This window comes from Lepidothrix coronata, unplaced genomic scaffold, assembly GCF_001604755.1.
Source record: "Lepidothrix coronata isolate B3197 unplaced genomic scaffold, Lepidothrix_coronata-1.0 Scaffold25, whole genome shotgun sequence".
Lineage (NCBI taxonomy): Eukaryota > Metazoa > Chordata > Aves > Passeriformes > Pipridae > Lepidothrix > Lepidothrix coronata.
The window spans coordinates 4,870,043-4,885,296 of record NW_016690205.1 but is presented as its reverse complement, the minus strand read 5'-3'; the positions used below and the strand labels follow the sequence as shown (position 1 = coordinate 4,885,296).

Here is a 15,254-nt window from a genome sequence, read left to right as displayed (position 1 = left end):
AGCCACAGCTTCTCTGGGCAACCTGTGCCAGGGCCTCACCACCCTCACAGGGAAGAATTCCTTCCCAATATCCCATCTAACCCTGCCCTCTGGCAGTTTAAAGTCATTCCCCCTTGTCCTGTCACCCCATGCTCTTGTTCAAAGTCCCTCTCCAGCTCTCTTGGAGCCTCTTTAGGCACTGGAAGAGCCTTCTCTTCTCCAGGCTGGACAATCCCAGCTCTCTCGGCCTGTTTTCACAGCAGAGGTGCTCCAGCCCTATGACCAACTTAGTGGAAAATCACCCCCACCCCGCTCTAGTTCGCAGAGTATTATTATACTATGAACCAAATCCGGGATAAAATTCACTGGGAAACAACCCAACCAAAAACCTTACACGTCTCAGACCAAACAAACGTCCTGCTGCCACACAGGAGGAGTCAGGAGGATCGGAAGGAGTAACACCGTGACAGCCCAGAGATCTGGAGATGATGACAACCCCCCAAACCCAAGGATAAGCCCTGGATGAGCATTTCCCACTCACCCATCAGAGCCAGGTCGGGAGGGGGTGCTGTCTGAGGAGATGGAAGACACGGATGCCACAGAGAGGGGTCTGGAAGACGACGGCATCGTGAAGGACCTCACCATGGAGCGCGGCCGACTGCCCCGCCTGTCCTCCAGGCTGGAGAGCTGCGGGAAAAAAACACGAGATCTTACCTCTTAAACCACGATATCACTGCCATCTGGCTACCAAAAGGAACGTGGGAAGGTCCCATGGCTTTCCTTCCATGTAGAGTTTTGTGTTATTTAATATATATTAAATATTATTATATTTATACCTCGTGTTTAACAACTAAGAAAGAGATTGTAAAGGAAATTTATTTAAAGGACTAGGAAGAAATATTTAGGTCCTCATGGGCACATGTGGAATTTTAAGCATATTCCATTAATGCAAGAATACTCTCAGGCACATGGTGTGACTCCTGGGGATGGGCTCGTGCAAAGCCAGGAGTTGGACTCAATGATCCTCGTGGGTCCCTTTCAACTCAGCATATTCATAATTCCTTTATTTCAGTGGTATTTAAATGCTTTTTTACATCTGGTCTTTAAAAAGGAGCTTTCTACAAATATTTTTGTAATCCATCTCTGCAATCAAAGAGACTGCCCTGTCAACATATTTAAGTGAAATAGAGTTTAAAAAAGCCCCAAAACCACAAAGTAAAAACACACTAAGAGAAACCTGATGTCAAAAATGTCAGGAGAGCCAATTTACAGAGTGACATCCAGTTTTAGAAAAAAATACCTTAAAGTTTAGGTTTTGTTTCAGACAATTTCAGAGTTCTGAATATTTATCCAAGCTTTGTTAGTCATTAATAACTGATATATGCATAAAATAATTGAACTCTTTCAGTCAACAAATAAGAATCTCATGCTGTTTAATTACAGGTATATTTTCCACCCTGTCAACTACTGGTAAATTGGCTTTGTACAAGGAAGACAGAAGCGATAAAACTCCATCAATGCTGACAATTCTTCCTGTGGGTTGAGTGAAATTAGAGATAACACCACCTGTGTATGACTTTCCAGTCATCTCCCTCATGATGTAAATGGATATTATATTATTGAAGTGACTGACATGCAACTATCATTAATGTTGATTATTCCTGTTCTCCTAGGGAATAAATCACTATTTGAACATTTTCCTAAATATTTTAGATGGGATTTGAAGGACCACAAATGGAGCACCAGTTGCAAGGATACCATGAAGGCTGGCATGTTCCCTGTAAGATCTCAATGTTCCTATTAAAAAAATTGTCATTGCTATGGAGAGAACCAGAGAATCACAGAATCATTTAGGTTGGAAAAGATCTCCAAAGTCATCGAGTCCAACCTGTGCCTGATCCCCACCTTGTCCCCCAGCCCAGAGCACTGAGTTCCATGTCCAGTCCTTCCTGGGACACCTCCAGGGGTGGGGACTCCAAACCTCCCTTCCAATGCCTGAACACACTTTCCATGGAGAAATTCCTCCTGATGTCCAACCTGACCCTCCCCTGGCCCAGCTTGAAGCCATTTCCTCTCCTCCTGTCCCTTGTTCCCTGGGAGCAGAGCCTGAGCCTCCCTGGCTCCCTCCTCCTGTCAGGGAGCTGCAGAGAGTGAGAAGGCCCCCCCTGAGCCTCCTTTCCTCAGGCAAAAGTGATCATCCAATACCACCCAATCCATGTGGCTTTTGACTGAATTATCAATTCTATTCTCAATTACAAAGCTGTTTGCTGGCTTTTGGCCTTCCTCCACCTTGGGTAATGCTCAAAAGCAGAACAAACCCCCACTGGAAACACCACCAAATTCTGGTTGCACCTTGAAGATGAAGCAGCAACTGAAAACGGTTTGTTGGAGTGAGAAAAGCATGAATTTGAGTCCTTCTAAAGCTCCTTAAGTAGGAGCTATTGTTTAATGCCTGCCCACATTTAGGGTGATGCCAGAGGACATATTGACTGCACAGCCCTCCCATCCCTAAGGGAATCACATCTATGAAAAGGTGACATTCAGCTCTCGAAGAATCATGTTAAGTGGCAATTTTTTAATGTATTTTTGTAACCCAAATCCTTCAAAATTGAAGAATTGCCTGGACTTTTAAGGAACAGAGTCAGGCAATTTAGAAATTGTTCCCACGCTCAGAAATGGAAGCCCCAAAGCTTTTCCTACATCTCTTATCACCTCTCAGTACTTCATAATTTGATGACCACTGAGAACAACCAGGCAATGCTTTATCAACATGGCTTCTTTAACCAGTGGGAGTTATGGCACAGGAATACACAAGTGGCTGTCATTTAAAGGAATTCCACATATTAAGGGAAGATGAAGCCAGGAGGTACTCACCACAGCACGGACCCCGTACTGCTTCTCCACCTTGTCCTTCAGCTGCCTGAAACAAGCCTCCATCCTCTCATGGAATGGCCTCAGGGCCTCTGTCACCTTCTCCCCGTGGATCCGGATGCCTTCCGCCAGGAACGGGATCTGGAAAGCAGAGTTTGGCTGCTTCACCCTGCCCAGTCCCTCCCAAGGGAAGAGTTAGGGTAGGACTCCCACATGGGAGTAAAAGATCTCATGGAATAATAATTGAAGTAGTAATAATTGCAATAATAATAGCAATAACAACAGTAAAAATTGTAAAAAAAATAATTATAATAATGACAAGCATAAAGACAAAAACAATATTAAAACTAAAAATAATATTAAGATGACAATAAGAAGGATTATATTATCATCATAGTAATCATCATCGTTCATTGTATGAGACACAATACAATAAAAAAGATCTAAAAATCTGTTATTCATGATTTCCCATCTTCTCTGTTAATCAAAGTCCTTTAAATTTAATACACCCTTAGTTCTTCCCAGAAATCCCACGTTGGAGGCCAAGCTGGATTTACCAGACAGCACAAACCCTCCTGTGATGTCCTATTCCCAACCTCCTATACATTCTACACTATAAAATGGCAAATTGAGGAATGATGAGTGTCACACCGGGTCAATAAAATCAAATCTTTTCCCTGTTTCATGAGAATAAAACCTTAAAGAGGAAAATAGTTGTAAGTTTTCTTTAATAAAAGCTTCTTCTAAACCTGCAGATGATCTACATCCTTGGCCAGATCTATATTGCAGAGCAATACTGATTAATAAAACTATCTATATAGTTCTCCTTAGAAAAATTATTTTATTTTCTATGGGAAGAAAACAAAGAGAAAAAAAATTACATTAATTTCTTTTGTAACTGAAAATAATAATTTATCTTCAAGGTTTCTGTCACAAAATATCCACGCCAGCCCAGGATTATATAATTAGTTCAAAGTGTGGAGGTGTAGCTGACCTTTGGAAATGTTTTAAGAGAGATATTTTCATTCCCACAGCTATGCAGACACACCAATAGAGTTTTCTACCTCCAGCTCAAGAAAAATATTTCCTCTTCCAGGTCCATTCAAGCCCACACAGTGCTCTGATTCTAACTTAGATATTCTCTGCAGCAATCAAGCTAAGAGGCTTCTCCTTAATAATTCATAATTAAATCATAATACTGATTAAACCCAGATTTTTCTAATAAGACTGAGCAGCAATCAGAGGGAACAGCTTTATTAGTAAGGAGAATAATAAATACACAGATGAATTACAGATGAACAAACTCAAGGAATCTTATCGAGACGATTCTCTGGGATTTGGCACTATTTAAATGGACTACAAAGAGAAGGAAGAATAATGACTTTTTTTTAACATAGTCACTTTATTTACAGCCATATGGATTTGAACTCGATAAAAATAAACATTAATTTCAGAAAGTTCCCTTGTTCTGAGTAAGTAAATGACTTTATAAATCTTCATAATTATCAGGTCTCACTGTGACCCTCCTGTGTTGGAGTGGTGAGTGGTCACCTGGTTCGTTCATTTCAAAGAACCTGTTGACCTTTTAAACGGAATCTTTTTTAAAAAAATGGAATTACCAAGGTGAAGCACAGGTGAGGTCTGAAGTTTCAGCTCTGGGATCATTTTTATGAGGAGAAAATGCTCTAAGGAGCCTGTCCCAGGGGTGAGCCACCTCCAATTTGGAAAATCAAGCAACATGAACTAAATGAAAATATTTGTAGGAGGAAAAAATATGTAGAAGAAGGAGAAAGGAGAAGAGAGAAGAAGAAGAATGGAGAAAAGAGAAGGAGACAAAGGACAAGACAAAGATGATGAAGGAGATGAAGCCAAAGAAGAAGAAAAAGATGATGAAGATGAAGAAAAAGCAGCAGCAGGAGCAGAACAAGAACAAGAAGAAGACAAAGAAGACAAAGAAGAAAAAGAGGAAAAAGAAAAGCTGTTCCTTAACAGAACCTGAAATTTAATAAACTTTCTATGGCTTTGCTACAGAACAACTGTGAGCCTGCTGAGTTGGGATATTTGGTCTCCCTGTCCAAGACCACTTAATCCTTGAAACAATTATCAAGTGCAGGAAGAACCTTCTGACTGTTTTACCGTTTCTGCTTCACCACCTTCTACCTACTTCAAAATTCTTCCAACATCTTCCAACATGCCTTTCCAGGCATTAACACAGGGAAATGTGGAGATGAGTGACATGGACTTTTAAACCAACATGAATCTTCAATAGAGAGATAATTTTGCCACAATCATGGTATTGCCAATTTTCTTCACTTTGGAGAAAGGGCTGGGCTTGCTTAAGGCTCTATTTCAAAAGACCATCCAGGGTGTCCCTCACCTTTGGAGAGGTGAATGCAAAAGTGGTGGAAGCAGCAGAGCTAGAAATGAATGAGGTGAATGAGAGAGGAAACCTGCTCACAGCACTTATTTATTTCATAACTCTCATCTTTGTTGATGCTAAAATTTTATCAAGCTCCACTGCAACTTTAAATTATTCCCCGATTTTTTTTTCCTTTTTAAAAAATCTTGATCTGCTTGGCTGAAAAGAATGAAAACCCTACATTGATTTGAACTATTAATCTTAAAAGACAATCTTTCATAATATGAAAGATCATAAAATAAGATCATTAAAACATTTTTGGTATGCAGCAGTTCTTTCAGCTCTGCAGAAGCAGCACAAGATTTTTATGTGCCATGGTATTTTTATGTTTTGCTGTGCTGTAAATACATTAGCTAAATGTCATCAATCATTCATTTCACTACCTTAATTTCAATCAATCATTTCATTATCCTCATGTTAAAATAAAAGATCAGCTTGATGTGGTGCAGTTGCATGGGAACAGTTTTTCCTAAGTTGGAAAAGCACCAAGGTGGATGAAAATGGTATTTTTCTAATGGTATTTATCTGGATTAATAATAGACAGAACCAAAATGTGCATTAAAAGTTCACAGGAATTATAAGAGGATAATATCCTGAAGAGCATGAATTCCACAGCTCGATGGAGAAAGAGGTAAGGGCACGGTAAAAAATTAAATTTAAGTGGTCAGCTGATAATGGGATTGTCAGGCTCCTACTATTTCATATCTCCAGATTGATTTATACAGCACTGAGAAAATCTCTGTGTGATTACAAACTCCAAGCCCCACATTAGCGAAAAATGAAAACTCATTTTTGCTTTCAATCACTGCCAGCCCGTGATGAATTCAGCCCCTGCCTCCCTTCCAAAGCTTCCACACACCTCCCTCTCCCAATGCCAGCCAGTACCTGGGAGTCAAATCCAACCCTGTGTGCTGCAAACTGAAATACTGTGAGAGGAAGTTTAAATTTGAGGACACCCCAAATGTATATCAAACATTTACAAGCATGGAAAGGGCTTTCAGTGACAAGAATTTTCAGATATAAAAATGATTTTTGATCCCTTCTCTCTATTTTTCTGGTTCCTATTGTTTTGCAACTACAAAACTGATGGGAAACCATGTATTTAAAAGCACTGGGTAATTCAAATTCAATGTGATTAGCTGCCATATATATTTCCAAATTGCAATATTATTTTAATACACAAATGCCACCAAAGTGCCTCTTTGCTGAGGAAAAGTGTGTTTGTAAATTCATTTGAAGTATCACTCTCAGAGAGCTGACACCAAGTCAGTCTTCTGGGACCAAATTATTTTTCTCTAGAAAACTTAAAGCCTATAAAAATCTAATCTTCTGTAAAAGCTCACAAGAAAATAAATTAATAAATGCATATTTTTTTTTCAGACCAAAAGAGTTTTTATTCACTGATAGTTTTATGGCCTTCAGAGGATATTTTGTTTTTGAATTCTGTAGCTTTGGTTCTATCACCTCTAAGATTGAAACCTACAGGAATGTAAATTATTCCCTTTGTTATAAGGACCAAATTGAATATAAAAAGACAATGATTCACTTTCTTCTTCTGTGGGAAAAAACATTTCCAACCATATTGGTATTTTTGTACTTATCATAAAATTATCCTGAAACCACTGGAAAATGTCCAGTATGTGACTATGGAACAAAACTGGATTGTCTCTTGTTTGCCCTGAAAAATGTTTTTTCATTTGATACAGATGGGAGATTTTCACTGTATTATGGTTATTAAAAAAAAAGGAATTAAAGAAAAAGAGGCTGACCATGTTTGTTCCTTGCAGGTTTATCAAATGAGAAATGATGGCATACTTGAAAAGATGCACTTTAGCTCAAGTTCCAAGGTGGATTTAAATGGCAAAGAAGTGTATCCAGGGTGAGGAGTTTAAGGTCTGGATTTTCTCAAAGTGATACAAAGCTGCCTTTCCACAGCAGTTGGCTCTGACCAACCTGAATTCAAATTTTTTACCTGCCAAGCGATGAGATCCTTCAGCTTCTCAATCTTGTCATGATCCTCTGGATGCTCATGTATGTATTTTTCAGTAAAGAAAGCCTGTTAAATGGAGAGAAAGGAGCAGTAATTTCAGAAAATGGATGAGCAGGGACACCTTCCACTAGTCCAGGTTGCTCCAAGCCCCATCCGACCTGGCCTAGGACACTTCCAGGGATGGGGCAGCCACAGCTTCTCTGGGCAACCTGTGCCAGGGCCTCACCACCCTCACAGGGAAGGATTCCTTCCCAATATCCCATCTAACCCTGCCCTGTAGCAGTGGGAAGCCATTCCCCCTTTTCCTGTCACTCCAGACCCTTGTAAATAGTCTCTCTCCAACTTTCTTTTGCCTTCAGCTCCTGAAAGGCCACAATCAGGTCACCCCAAAGCTTCTCTTCTCTTCTCCAGGTGAACAATCCCGACTCTCTCAGTCTTTCCTCACAGCAGAGCTGTTCCATCCCTCTGATCATCTTGGTGCCTCCTCTGGACTTTGTCCAGCAGATCCATGCCCTTCCTGTGCTGGGGCCCAGCTGAGGCACTGCAGGACAGGGAATTCTGCCCTTACCTTCTCATAGTTTGTGAAGCCTCCCATGACTGCAGGATCCACGATGCCGTTGAGCAGCATCGAGAGGGGGTTGATGGGCAGGTTTGGGTCATTTAAGTGCTGCTGAACCATGTTATTGATCTTATCATTGGTCAACTGCATGGTCTCTATTGCGTTTTCCAGTGGGCTGATTTCCACCTAAAATCAAACCAAAAGGTTTTAACCCAGGAGCAGAGTTTTAAACTGGCTGTTCATTAAACCACCACAATTAGAAACACTTCAGGAATTTCAGGATTTATGATTTTTGACCAGTAATTACCAGAAAGGACGATTTCAGGCATTGAGATATTTGGTATCTCTATACTGAGGTAACTGGTGTGATGATCAGTATCAGTGGAGAAAGTTAAATGCATTTTGCTGCTGCAGGATGGATTACAACCCAGCACAACATTTAGAAAGGCTCTGGCAGGAACCACGTGAGGTTTTTGGAGGATTAGGGAGAACATCAGAGATTAAGGGTCGGTGAGTTTTAGCAGCACAAAGAAGATCCAGCTTAACGTTAACAGCAAGAAAGAAATGATAACTCTAACGTGGATTTTCTGATGGAAAATGTAATCCTAAGCAGCTCAAAAATCAAGAAGATATTTTTGCAGTGATTATTCTGGTGTATTTCCAAGGACATCAAGTTTAATATGTTGAAGAGATGACATCTAAGCAATCTGCTGGGCTTATTCCCACGAGGTCACATTTTCTTCATCAGAATGTCGAGAACTGAAGGGAGACATTTCCTTTCTCCCACAGCCTGGACTTCAATGAAGAGAACTCCTCAGATGTCTTCATGGAGTGAATTAGCTCTTACACTGCCTAAAACTTGCTTATTTTAATTGACTGATCTCCAGCTATTTTTTTGATGCCCAGAAACTGCATCTTTCAGAACGACAGTTGTTCATGTTGAAAAAAAAAACAGAATTAAAATATTTTAAGTATTAGTGAACGGGCTAAAAATTACTAATTTGCAGTGACCCAGAGTGTAGACAGTCCTCACTGGAAGACACAGCCTGCTTATATTAAAAAGATAATGTGGTAGGAAGAGAAAGGGAAGGTTAACTGAGGCCTGTGAGGAAAATGCAAGTGTATATTTGATTACACCCTCATTTACATAAATGCTACATAAACAAAGCAGCGCTTCTACCTGGCTATCAGTTGCTTACCCTGTTTCTGAGAACCACTTATAATCAAATCTCTTTAGTTGTTACTCTTACACCTGCCAGCTGATTACATCAAGGATGTTTTAATTAGCATTTTTAGCAGCCTGCCTGGTGAATTATTCTGGAAGGCAGGGAAGGAGCCTGATATTTCTGCAGGGAATAGGGAGCAGTCCAGGCTTGGACAGAGCTGAATGTGCCACGGGGGAAGTTGGGACTGTGAGAGTAAAGCCATATTCCACATCTGAAGATGTGTCAGATCAAGAACTGTTGTGAACATTACAAGCTAAATTTAGGATTCTGTCATTTGTATTAATGGGTTTGTAATTATGCAATAATGTGTTGATGAACCATTGCTTTTAAAGCTCTTGAGCATCTACAGAAATTAGCACTCATTGAGCTGACAGAGCTTCTCTGACTCTTCTGCAGCAGCAATCATGGCTTCCTTTCTCTCTCATTCTCCTTTCTTTTACTACTCTTATAACCCTCCCTCTACTTTTTTAAAAGCAGATGGAGAATTGCACTTCCCACTACTATAAACTGGGCTTTGGCACTTACTGAAAGCTATTTATTACACGTGTAAATTATGAGCCTTCTTCCAGTAGTTTGCTCGCTCTGGGCCAGGAATTACATACTTTCCTGATACATTTGCACCACTACAAAATTACAAGATAAAAACAAAACAGAGATTAGAATTTGTGCTTTTTAAAATCAAGTGTGAGTCCAAATCCAGTTTTCTAATTCACTGGCTGGCCTCAGCAAATTTTTTTTCCCCTACAGCTACTTGTGTCCAGCTAAACCAAATCAGATACAGAATAATGAATGTGGGCCACAAATTTCTTGCAGATAATGAACAGACTGAAAAGGTTTAGGTAAAAGTACTCAGAAGGAATTTTAAAAGCCAATAGATTTAAGGTAATTCTGCATGTTCCTATGGGTTATGTAACATAATACACTGCATTTATTAAATTACTCAGTTCTCCCAGCACTGATTTGATGTGATCTCACCTCTTCCTTTAACGATATCTCAGTTCCATCAATAAAATATGAAACGTGCAAAGCTGCTTGAATATCTTGGTGCTTAGTAAAAGATCAATAATATCCATATCCATAATCACAATTTAGCATTACAGGGATGTAACCTCATGATCCCACTCTCAGCCTTTTAGCTGACAGGGATCTCCCAGAAAGTCAATACCTATTTTGTAGTAACTAAGCCAGAGGAGGTCAAAAGTTATCTATAGCTGTCTTTCCACTTAGTATGAAGTTCCATTCTGGTATCATTTTTCAGCTGTGCAACTAATATAATCCTGACTCACCAAATCTCCCAGGATTTCTGCCCATTTGGATGCCAAGGAGAGAGTTAGGGGTGTGTGGACACAAACTGCCTGCCAGGCTCTGCTCTGGGCTCATCAGGAAAAGAGACTTTCACCACGTTTGCCAGCCTTTCCAAGCAACACTTTTTGCAATCAAGAGGTTAAATACAATCTCCTCCATCAGGATTATATTGAAACTACAAAATTCATTAAAAATTCAATGTGTTTTATTCAGCTGCCTATTACTGTCACACATCACATTCATATTCTGTTACTATAGATACCATAGTAATTTTCTGCATTACTTCTGTTCATCCAAATACAACTGTCCAACATAACCTCAATGGAGCAATGAAAAAGGTTTTAATTAATCATATGCAAATTGTTCTTTTCCTTTAAAAATAAGCCTCACAAGAGAGATTTAAAAACCGCAGTAACAATGTTTTTATTGCTCCTTAAAAATTACAGCTGCGTAAGAATAATTTAATCTTAAAGGCGTTTAATGGATATGTCTTATCTAAACAGTCTAAATGGTTGAACAGAGAAATGAGTAATTTGGAGTTACTCTGTGAGGTTGCTGAGGGTATATTTAGCCAAATGTGGAGAAGAAACAAAAACAACCTTTAATCACAAATGGTGAGAAAAGCAGACACATACAACGCATTTGATTTATGGTATATTTTGGATAAATGACAATCAAAATACCCAAATCCTCTTTTATAAAATTCAGGCTTGATTCATTAGGATGGGGCAGGGTTCCCCTACACCACCTCGGGTTGCTTAAAATGAAGAGGGCTGTACTGGCCTGCTGGGAGCCACAAATACCTTATAAAAGTGCTCAAGAACTTAATCAGCCCTTGCCCTAAAGGCCCAGGAGAGTTGGCTGCATTCCCTTCCCTCAGGAATGGCAAAGCATTCCTTGAGTCCCCCTCAGACAACAATCAGCAGGTTCCCCTTAGGGTGTGTGGCAGTTTGAGCCACACTGTGCCAGGCACAGTCCCATTGATTCCTCCTTGTCCACAGAACTCAAGCACAGTCACACAGACACAGAAATGCTCCCTGGCTCTACAAAACCCCCGTGTTTTTAGGCAATCTCAATACAGCTGAATTGATCTTACCATGAAAACCGATTTGACTTCAAACCACCTCAGAATCCCCGGTAATTTGTAGGCTGTCACATAGATGGTTCTCTCAATCCACATGTTCTGCAAATGGAACAGAAGCCCCATGTTATCAGGTGGACAGCTCTGAACTCAAGCAAAGCCTTAAAACATTCTCACCAGGAAAAAGAACCACAGCACGACAGATGTTACAAAGCCAGGGGGAATTTCAAATGGTATCTGCTTGTGGGGAAGATGCAGCAGCACTGATTTATAACTGAGATGTGACTTAGCAGAGAACAACTGCTCTTATGAAAGGAGAAAGCTATGGGAAAGATCCACCGGTTTTACTGGACTGTTATTGTTCACAGAATCCCAGAATGGTCTGGGTGGGAAGGGACCTTAAAGCCCATCTGGTTCCACCCTCTGCCATGGGCAGGGACACCTTCCACTAGCCCAGGTTGCTCCAAGCCCCGTCCAACCTGGCCTTGGACACTTCCAGGGATCCAAGGGCAGCCACAGCTTCTCTGGGCAACCTGTGCCAGGGCCTCACCACCCTCACAAGGAAGGAGTTTTATTGACCATTAAACATGTGCTTTAGTAAAAAATGACAAAAAAAGAAAAAAGAAAAAGGTATTAGTGAAAGAAGATTTTTAAATCCCTGATTGGAATCTTCGTGGCAAGGGAAGTTTTGGTAAGACACATCTATTGTTTCAGGTGTAGCAATTTAAAACCCTTTTTCAAAACAGCTGTAAATTCAGCTTTGCCCATTTTTTTCCTATTGGTATAAAACAGAACATGACAAATAGGTTTAATTGAACTTCTAGAAAAAATAATCACTTTAAACCTAGAATTTATTTTTCAAAACCAAAAGATAATGAATGGATCAGATGCTCAAAATAGAGGAGAACAAACAATCCAACCCAAAGTTTAGTCTACGCTCTTTAATATTTTTTACCGCAAATTCATTGTCTGGGTTTTTTTCTCCTTTTCGAACCGGACGCGAATACTCAAAACGTTGGACTTCATTCACTCTGTAGAAACTGGAAGAAAGGAAAAGAATCATGGAATCACAGAATGGTTTGGGTTGGGAGGGACCTTAAAGACCATCTAGTTCCAACTCCCAAAAGCACAATGAAAATCAAACGCTCTCTGTTTAGGAATTGCTACTAAACTCTAGTATTAGAACAAGTTTATGCAGAGATATAAAATACTTATGGGATCACTGTTTTCCAGCGGGTTGGCTGGAATCTCTACCAATATTAAGAATTTTCATGAAATGTCCTCACCATTACCACTCTCCTTGGCTTTGTATAGATTCATTATACAACAAGAACCAGTTTGTTATAAAGGAGACTGATAAAATCACAAAACCACCCCAAACTCACCTCATGATTTGCTCTGACACCGGCCTGTGAAATTTAGATGGTAAATCCAGTTTTGGCTTTACAGTAAAGCACTGAATATCTGAATTTGGGAGTTAAGAAGTAAAAAGTGAATTTAAGTTACATAGAACAAGCAGCTCAACAGGAACACACACAAAAAAAGACAGAACAACAAAATTCATGTATTATACAGAATCACAGAATATGCTGAGTTGGAAGGGACCCACAAGGATCATCAAGTCCAATCCTTAGCTCCGCACACGATCATTCCCAGTGGTGACACCACATCCCTGAGAGCATCATCCAAACGCTCCTTGAGCTCTGGCAGCCTTGGTGCTGTGCCCATTGCCCTGGGGAGCCTGTTCAGTGCCCAACCACCCTCTGGGGAAAGAACCTTTTCCTGAGATCCAACCTAAACCTGCCCTGAAACAGCTTCAGGCCATACCCTGGGGTCCTGTCCCTGGTCCCCACAGAGCAGAGATCAGTGCCTGCCCCTCCTGAGGAAGCTGTAACTGCAATGAGGTCTCCCCTCAGTCTCCTCTTCTCCAGCCAAACATACCAAGTGCCCTCAGTGTCCTCACACGGCTTCAGATCAAGGCCCTTCACCATCTTCATCGCCCTCTTTTGAACACTCCCTAATAGCTCAACATCTTCCTTATATTGTGTCACCCCAAACTACCACAATATTCCAGGTGAGGCCGCCCCAGGGCAGAGCAGAGTGGGACAATCCCCTCCCTGGTCCGGCTGGCGATGCTGTCCCTGATGCCCCCAGGACAGGCTTGGCCCTCCTGGCTGCCAGGGCACTGCTGACTCGTGGACAACTGGCCACTGACCAGGACCCCTGGGTCACCCACAAGGGTGCTCCCTGAGTCCACAGATCCTTGCCCCGTGCTGTTGGACACACAGCTGTGCCCAGGGTGCAGCCCAAGGATACACTGGCCAGAGGAGTTCTTGATGTCATCGCCCGGCGGTGACGTCGTCTTCATCTTCTCCGCGTTGGGGAACTGAGTCAAGAGCCTCGCCTCGAAGTCCTCCCGTCGCTCGTACTCCTTGCCCCGGTAAATGAACACTTTGTTCTGGAAACAAGTTGACACATTAAATCCTGCTAAAACCAGCAGCCTCAGTAAGGACCCAGGATCCCAGAAGCGCTGACTCCAGCGCTGTTAAGCGAGGAATTTCCCATTCCCCACACTGTGGTATAATCAATAGTTTACAAATATTTTATGCCGGCTCAGTAAAGCACAAATGGGTTTTCTCGCCTCCAATTCAGTGCTGAGATCATTAAGCACACGCTTACCTTTAGGTATATGTATAAACCACACTAAAATCAACTAAAACGTGATCTCAAGAACCTATAAAATTGGTGGCCATTGAAAATATATTAAGACAAATCATTTCTACCAAATCTCAAACCGCCCTCTGTAAATCCTCTCCTCCACCTTCCTCAGCTAACGGTGGAATGCAGGCACGTAAACTGAATTAGGCTTTTCATACATAAAAAATATTAAAAAGCACTGAGGTGAGCAAGCAAGAGTAGCAGAGAAAAATATAAACATAAAATGATGCCAATTTGAGGAGGAAGATTCAAAAATACCGACTCTTCTAGAAAGACTGATACAGACTTCATATTTGTGTATTAGATTTTTGCCATTTTTTTCTTTTGTTAAGTTGTCTGCACACAGCATAACTTTAAAATTAGGTGTTTTCTATTCATAAGTCTTGTTTTTTTTCTTTAACAATAAAGAAAATTAAGATATATTTATGCAGTCCCTTTTTACACTGATTCAATTCAAAAGAAAAACGCAAAAGATGATGCACATTTTTAACTGATCAAACATATTAAAGTAAGTTTGGATAAAATTTGCATCTGAATATGCTTAACCTCATTCATCTCAAAGTGAGCACTTGGTGAAAAAATTATACAGCACTTAATAAAAAAGGGTGTTATGACTCGAGGTAGAAACCTGGAATAGCTTCCATTTGCCCAGTTGGGTTTAATTCTGCAATGGTGCCTTTTGAAATGCTCAGCAGATGAAAGAATACTCTCAAATTGGGAAAAAATGGTAATAACAGATGCCTAAGAAGTTTCTATGTAAGTGTAATTCATGTATATACACTTGTAATTCAGAAGGAATATTGGAATAGAAGGAAAAGCTTGAATTTATGATTTTCTCAATTAGCAAGGCACTTAATAGCCTGTTTTTCAGGGGTTTTATTGCTCATTTATTATAAGTTGATCAATCCACAAGGCTCTTATAAGTGTCTTCCCGAACTTACAAAGCCCCCATTCAGTCGTGAGGAGAAAAAGCAGTTTAATATTAATATATCAGACTAACACTGCTCTGCCTGGTCTCCTGTTGGCTGTTGATCACAGCAATTAAAGGGAAGGTTGTGCTTTGTGCTCCTGACAGAGCTCAGGATTAGATGGGATATTGGGAAGAA

At 40.6% G+C, this 15,254-nt stretch overlaps 1 protein-coding gene across 2 annotated transcripts in view; it reads right to left on the bottom strand.

The window, feature by feature from the left end:
• The window catches only part of DOCK1 (dedicator of cytokinesis 1), a 278,725-nt gene that overhangs the window by 21,572 nt on the left and 241,899 nt on the right, over positions 1–15,254 (bottom strand). For both annotated transcript variants that reach the window (XM_017809240.1, XM_017809241.1), the window contains exons 41-48: positions 13,747–13,888; positions 12,816–12,894; positions 12,386–12,470; positions 11,446–11,532; positions 7,828–8,004; positions 7,242–7,325; positions 2,854–2,991; positions 521–666 (exon numbers count right to left, since the gene is read on the bottom strand). In XM_017809240.1, coding sequence (XP_017664729.1) covers positions 521–666; positions 2,854–2,991; positions 7,242–7,325; positions 7,828–8,004; positions 11,446–11,532; positions 12,386–12,470; positions 12,816–12,894; positions 13,747–13,888 — 938 coding nt within the window. The remainder of the gene's footprint in view (positions 1–520; positions 667–2,853; positions 2,992–7,241; positions 7,326–7,827; positions 8,005–11,445; positions 11,533–12,385; positions 12,471–12,815; positions 12,895–13,746; positions 13,889–15,254) is intronic.